Source organism: Sinocyclocheilus grahami, unplaced genomic scaffold (genome assembly GCF_001515645.1).
Source record: "Sinocyclocheilus grahami isolate Dianchi unplaced genomic scaffold, SAMN03320097.WGS_v1.1 scaffold353.1, whole genome shotgun sequence".
NCBI lineage: Eukaryota > Metazoa > Chordata > Actinopteri > Cypriniformes > Cyprinidae > Sinocyclocheilus > Sinocyclocheilus grahami.
Window position 1 is genome coordinate 883,338 of NW_015505532.1, and position 7,519 is coordinate 890,856.

General features: G+C 38.2%; 1 protein-coding gene across 1 annotated transcript in view; it reads left to right on the forward strand.

Moving 5' to 3' along the window:
• Positions 1-2,311: 2,311 nt before the first annotated feature.
• Positions 2,312-7,519, forward strand: part of ubald2 (UBA-like domain containing 2) — a 26,426-nt gene continuing 21,218 nt past the window's right edge. Inside the window, exon 1 of the mRNA XM_016229472.1 lies at positions 2,312-2,431. Within this exon, the coding sequence (XP_016084958.1) occupies positions 2,312-2,431 (120 nt within the window). The remainder of the gene's footprint in view (positions 2,432-7,519) is intronic.

Genomic DNA, 7,519 nt, shown 5'->3' on the forward strand with positions numbered 1-7,519 from the left:
GACAGAAATCATCTGCGCAAAATATAAGCTTTTCCTATATATGTCGCCTCAAGTTCTCTAGAGCAGTGGTTCCCAACCCTGGTCCTGGAGGCACCCCAACACTGCACTTTTTGCATGTCTCCTTAATCGAACACACCTGATTCAGGTCATCAGCTCATTAGTAGAGACTCCAAGACCTGAAATTGGTGTCAGAGAAAGAAGACATGCAAAACGTGCACTGTTGGGGTGCCTCAAGGACCAGGGTTGGGTGCAGTGTTGGGGTGCCTCAAGGACCAGGGTTGGGAACCACTGCTATAGAGCACTAGAGAAATGGCCCACACAAACTGGGTTCAGATTTGCCCATTTCTGATTCAGGATTTACATTCATGCATTTGGTACATGGTTTTAACCAAAGTGACTTACATTGCATTCAAGGTATTCATCTGATAATGTCTTGCTTTCTCTGGAAATCAAACCCATGATATTTCATTGACCCTGACGAGCCACTGCTAAAAGTCAGGACAAGTCCGTAGGGGGTTTATGAAGTAAACCAGTGTCTCGCCAGTAAAGTTTTGCTGGATGTCGATTGCAAAGAAAGGTAAAGGTGATTACAGTGAGTGACATACAGGAGTCATACATCAGGCACACACGAGTCACTGCCGAGGGGGGCCCAGAAACCATAGGTGCCCCTGATGCAAACAAACTGTGTATGTGTCCCCTTGCCACACTGTATTGTCCTGTTTAGTAATTAATTTATTTTGTCCTTCTGTTAACTTAAAAAAACTACTTTTTCTTTAACTGTTTATCATTACATATTTGCTGAAATTGTTGGATGTGGCACAGCCCTACCTAGAATATTTTCCACCAGCCGCCACTGACTTTCTTCTTACATCATTTTTTAGAGTAGATTAATGCAGTTAAAGGTGCGGTTACCATATATCCAGCATGCAGTCTCCCAGTGCTAACACTAATGTCACTGAATCCCTTCTCACAACCAGATCACTGAGTTACAACTCAATACACACAGAACGCAGAAGAAACGCCCAGCTCCATTACATTATAGATAGCCTTCTCCATAACAGGCTTTCTCTGACACCCGGTCTGAATTATTCAGACTCTCAGCTGGGTGGGTTGAAACTCCTGAATTCATTTCAAAGCACTTGCTAACAAAAGGCCCATTTACACCTGACTGAAGCCTTCATGCTCTTGGGACATCAGGAAAATGAATCAGTCAGTCAAATGGTTGCACGTGTCTTTCATTTATTTATTTAATATATTATGCTGGTGGTTTTAATGTATAAAATTGGTTTTGCCTTTACTCACATTATAATCTAAAGGAGTACAGTGCACAGTATGAACTATGAACAGTATGAGTAGAAATGTTTTCATCATTCTCACATTTTGTCTTTGATGGGCATAAAAAACTATCAAATAATCCAAAAGTCAAAAATTGCTTTCAATGTTTAACCTTATAATATAATACATAATATATATAGTATAATATATATATATATATATATATATATAGCCTATATAGTATAATTTCCCCCCTCTGGTTCATGCTATGTTGTTTACTTATTTATTTATATATATTTTTTTTAGTTTATTTATTTATTTTACTTTCTTCCTTGTATTATTTTTGAGATATTTTCACACCAGCTTTCTCTATTATTTTTCTATTCTATCTACTTGTTTCTTTATATATGTATATATATATATATATATATAGATAGATAGATAGATAGATAGACCTTGCAACATATAGGCTAACTAAGACATGTCATATAGCGCTTGCATATTATTGCTCTTTTGTTAGTTTTGATTGCTTCTATTGTCCTCACTTGTAAGTCGCTTTGGATAAAAGCGTCTAAATGTAAATCTAAATGTGATATTTTGTCATCTATTGTTCTTGACATTGTATAGTTTTGCACTTGTAATAAAATATTTTGGCATTAATAATAATAAGAAAAAAGAAATGTTTTCATCTGACCAATAAAAACGCGACGCTTTCCTGTTATTCTGACCAATGAGAGCGCTCGTGCCGCTCGCTAGCGTCCAACCACGCGCGACGCGTTGCTTTAATTTAATTTAATTGCCCATTCGCCGATGGACCAATGGGACGCCCGTGTGTACTCGCTGTTGTGGCTCCGTAGCCAATCAGAGAGCGCGTTCGGGTTTGTTGTCGGTGATGATGACATGAGCTATTTGTTGTTACTGGAAGGCGAGCGAGGAGAGCGCGTGAAGGGAGACGGGCCTGGCAGCGACGCTCGCTTTCAACGGACACACACGGAGCTTTCCGTCCACGGGAGTCGCGGAGGAGCGAACAGCGGCGATGTCGGTGAATATGGACGAGCTGAGACATCAAGTGATGATCAACCAGTTTGTTTTGACCGCGGGCTGCGCGGCGGATCAGGCGAAGCAGCTGCTGCAAGCGGCGCACTGGCAGTTCGAGGTAACTTAACTTAACCAGCGATTAGTAGTCAATAGCACCATTATCCACAGCGTCTAGGCTATTTTGAGGTGGGCTGTGTATCAAATCCCGGTGGTCTGCTCGTTAGGGCTCGAGACAGCCGCGAGTGTGCGTCGTGTCGACTGCATTCACTGCATTATATAGTCACGTCGCGTTTGTTTACTAGTAAATGGCGCTTCATGCTCACTATCTCGGGTTCAGATGGCCAATGTTTTCATGCTGTTGTGAGGGCAGGCCTGCTGTTAGCCGGTTAGCCAGACTCTTTAAGGAAACAATTAGGCAGAGCAGCTTTGTGTTTGAATCCACGCTCACTGAGATTATCTGTTTGTGTGATGCAGACCAAGACACTAAAACAAAGATGTGTTTTATAGTCACACAAATCAAGTCAGAGCTGCTAGGGGAGACTTATTCAAGACATTTTTGGCTTTGCACATTGAAAAATGATGGATATGTAGATGGATAAAAAGGTGCATGAGTGTACAGACGATAAAGAGATGAACAGAAAGCTGGATGGATCGATGGAAAAAGATGTATGGATAGATAAGGAGTTAGATTGTTACATATAGTGCTGTCAAACGATTAATCGCGATTAATCGCATCCAAAATAAACGTTTTTGTTTACATAATATATGCACTTGTGTACTGTGTATATTTATTATGTGTGTGTATATAAATACACACACATGCATGAATATATTTAAGAAAAATGTTGTTTTGTGTATATATTAAATATACTTACTATAAATTATATGAATATAAATGTATACATGTAAATGCATGTAATATTTTCAAAATATATACTGTATGTGTGTGTATTTATATATACATGATAAATATGCACAGTAAATACATATGTGATTCTGGACCACAAGCCCAGTCATAAGGGTCAATATTTTGAAATTGAGATTTATACAGCATCTGAAAGCTGATCAAATAAATAAGCTTTCCATTGATGCCATGGTTTGCTAGGATAGGACAATATTTGGCCGAGATACAACTATTTGAATATATGGAATCTGAGGGTGCAAAAAAAAATCTAAATATTGAGAAAATCGCCTTTAAAGTTGTCCAAATGAAGTTCTTAGCAATGCATATTACGAATCAAAAATTAAGTTTTGAATATATTTACGGTAGGAAATTTACAAAATGTCTTCATGCAACATGATCTTTACTTAATATCCTAATGATTTTTGGCGTAAAAGAAAAATCTATAATTTTGACCCATACAATGTATTTTTGGCTACAAATGTTATTGTGCTACTTGTGACTGGTTTTGTGCTCCAGGGTCACATATATTATGTAAACAAATTTTTTTTTTACTGGATGCGATTAATTGCGATTAATCATTTGACAGCACTAATATATTTACATATATTTATACATTCATGCATTTGGCAGATGTTTTTATCTCCAGTGACTTGCATTAAATTCAGCGTATATATTTTATCAGCTCATACATATATTGGGAATCGAACCCATAACCTTGGTGTTGCCAGCACCATACTGACTGAACACATGAATAGATAAACAGATGGATGGATAGACATTTGATATGACTAGGCATAACTGTCATATTCATTTACTGAATATACATGCGCACAAAGTCACTCAAAGAGATGTTTATCAAAGATAAGTACAGCAGTCAAAATACTACCAAACAATCTCGGCGGAAGCACAAAAGTGGTACATAAAGAAAAATATAACATTTCAAATCAGTTTGTATTTGATGGTTTATTAATTAGTGTAAGCCAGTTTTATGGCAGCTCACATTTGAAGTGTCGTGTGGTTGTTTTGAATGTTTCCTGTAAGGAGGAAGTGTTTGCCACAAACGGACATGCCTGAGAAACGATCTCATCAGCACTGTTGCAACACACTCACACTCCGTTTTTTTATTTACATTCCCTGCTGAAAATGCAGCTAAATGAACCCAAGTACACTTTAATCATTCACATCGGGCTCTCGTGTGTTTGTTTTGTTCTTACTGTGGTATGTGTTAGTAGGTAGGTTGTGTTGATTGTTTGAAATGGTCCAGTTGTTGAGTACAGTACACACACACACACACACAGGCACACTGGTTTGACTAGTTAATATGTGTATTGTTTAATAGCAAGCCAAAGAGTGAGTCGATTTCCTTCAGCTCAACCCTAGTAAGTAGGGTAAAGTTTACTCACAACAGGCTATGTTTGGACTGCAATACTACCTGTTTTTGAAGAGAATAGTATGTGAATCAGCTTTTATTGATAACGGTAAACATTTCAAACAGTAGTACGCTATGCTGTTGTTGTCACATGACAATATTACGTACATATTTAATTTAGCTAGTGGCATCCAGTTATCTTGCGACTCTAAATTTGATAAAAAAAATATTTTGTTGGGCAGACGAATCAAATAATGATGAGGTGACGTTCATTTTTGTCACTGGGCCAGTTAAGTTGAGTGCACTGCATTTTGGGACTTCCATGCAGTGTGCTATGTTGTATAGTACTGTGGATGATTGGAACAAAAAATAAAAAAAGTAAATTTTTGGCTCAAAATTCAGAGTTTTTTTTTTTTTTTAATCTGAAATGTCAAACTTTTTTTTACCCAGAATTGCGAGTTATAAATTCAGAATTATGAGATGAATAGTTAACCTTTTTTAATGCCATGGCAGAAACAAGCCTCCACAATGTACTGCATGTTTAAGTACGTTTTTTTTTTTTTTTTTTTTGCGGAAATCGCATAGCATATTCTCCGAGTATGTACTTCTTTTGAATGAGTCTTTTGCGAAACTTAAAAAGTATTTTCTATATAGTATGAATGTGTGTAGTATGTATATAATCGAAACTTACTACATTCGTCGTGCCTAGGGATGCTCGGCCGCTGATAATTTTCAGCCGAAAATGGCGTTATTGGTTTATGGCCGAAAGAAAAAAGGCTGGAAATAAAAACCGAAAGTATATGTTGTCTTGCCCCTTGTCCTCAGCGCTAAAATTTAACTATGCTGCCTGCTTTCATTAAAAAAAATCAATGTGTGATTATTTTATTGGTTTGTAGTTTTTCATTTCAGATCTGTTCAAATTCATGAAATTAAAAAGCCTGATATTATTAGTTTTTTTTTTTTTGGCCAAGGGCATCCTGATGTTTCGATTTTGGCACAGAATTTTCATTTTCGGTGCATCCGTAATCACGTCATTGTCAGTTGCAGTGTTTCACGGCAATTTTTTCTTTTTTGGACTACTATGAAATTGGACATACTGCTCTTTGCACATACTATTGCCTGCTATATAGTAAGGAATATTCAGATGCAGCCTAAATATTTGTCTCCTGTGCTTATGGTATATAGTGCACTAGTTTGCACGAGTGCATACTGGTGTTGTCACAACTGTTGCCTCATACACGTCACTGTGGTTAGTGTTTGGTAACTTTTGCTGTTTTTTTTTTTTTTTCGATTGTGAAAGAAAGGAAGTCAACCACACCTTCACTAACAGATATGCTTGTGTTTACATTCCCAGCACTGACGTTCTCAGTTCAGCTGTGTTTATCCTGAAGTATCTGCAGCGTCCAGATGGTTTCTCCGATGTATCTCCTTCTGAGCGATCTGTTGTGGCTGCTGTTGTCTGAACAGGTGGTCTAACAGTCTCTCTCTCTCTTTGGAGTTGGTAGTAGTGTGATTGATTGTACCAAGTGCATGTCTAGGACAAGTGTCCCCCTTTGGATCTCTTATATGATGTATAGCTTCAGTGGCAGTTGAAGGAGTCAGAGAGGTCTGCTCTTAACCTTCTGATCTCGTTCTGTGATAACATCAGGACTGAGAGCAGCCAGGGATGCATGCTAAAGCTTACATGCTGTGAAAATATCCACACGTTGACCAGCCGTCGGCTGTACGTTAGTCTCATGAAGCTAGACATTCTCATCTAGATTTTTCTTATTTTGGTAGCTTGTATATATATGACTTCATTTCCATGGCCTTCGGTGAGCATCTTGCATTCGTTGTGTTTTGTGCATCTTTGACAGACACAAGTGGCATGCTGTTGTGGTAGTAAAACCAAAGGGACAAAAAAATGAATAAAACCGTGAAGCCGTTACCTAGTTACAGTGGTAAACATCTGTCGCTAGTACTCGCAGTGTTACTCACCATACAAACCTATCGCAAGTCAGAACCAAATAGTATTGTGTGGAAAGCCATCAAACCAAGCGTGAAAACGACACCGGTCTCCACATTACAGTGCTGCTGCGTGGAGCAAAGTGAGTGTGATTCACTCTAGCAGCTTCTGTGTGGATTCTCCATTTGTCTTTGTCCCTTTCTGCTCATCGCTGACCTGGTTTATTGCGAGCGTGCCGTGTGTTGGTGAGATGGCTCTCTGTGGGCTTGTTCTGCACCTGCTTATTCCCACTGGAGCGGCAGAAATCATTTGCAGAGAGGCTGGACATGACACTCTGGCTGTGTGTCAAAAACTAGCGGGCTGCCTGCTAGAAACGGACAATAATCACAATTGTCAATTGTTTTCGTTGATATTGTAATCATTAGGGATGCACCGATACCACTTTTTCCAGTACTCTCCCGATACCGATACTTTTATTTTTGGTACTTGTCGATACCGAGTACCGATACCAATATTTTATTGCATTTGTACATTTTTTAAATATTGGGTACAGAAACCAAAAGAGTATGTATAATGTTGGTTGGTTAACTTAATTTATCAAATAGATAGTCAAACCAAAATTTATTCAGACACCTTCAACATTTCTCACATTATCACAGTTTATTCACTATAGTTTAGAAAATGGTAATAAAATATAACAAGAACTCAGAGTTAAACTGTGGCAGAACAAATTCAGCTTGATAATGTTAGATAACTTTGATAGAAAGGTATGTGGCCTAATGGATTACGATCAACCCAAAAATTAGACGGCTGTTAGTATGACAGTATTTACACAACTAGCAATACTTAGTCGGGCAACCATTAGCCTTAATGATAGCCTGTAGTCTCCTGGGCATGCTGTCACCCAGCTTCATGCAAACCTCAACTTCAGTGTTTTTTCCCCAGACTCGGTATAAATAATTTTTGGTCCCAAATTTGTATCAGTTTT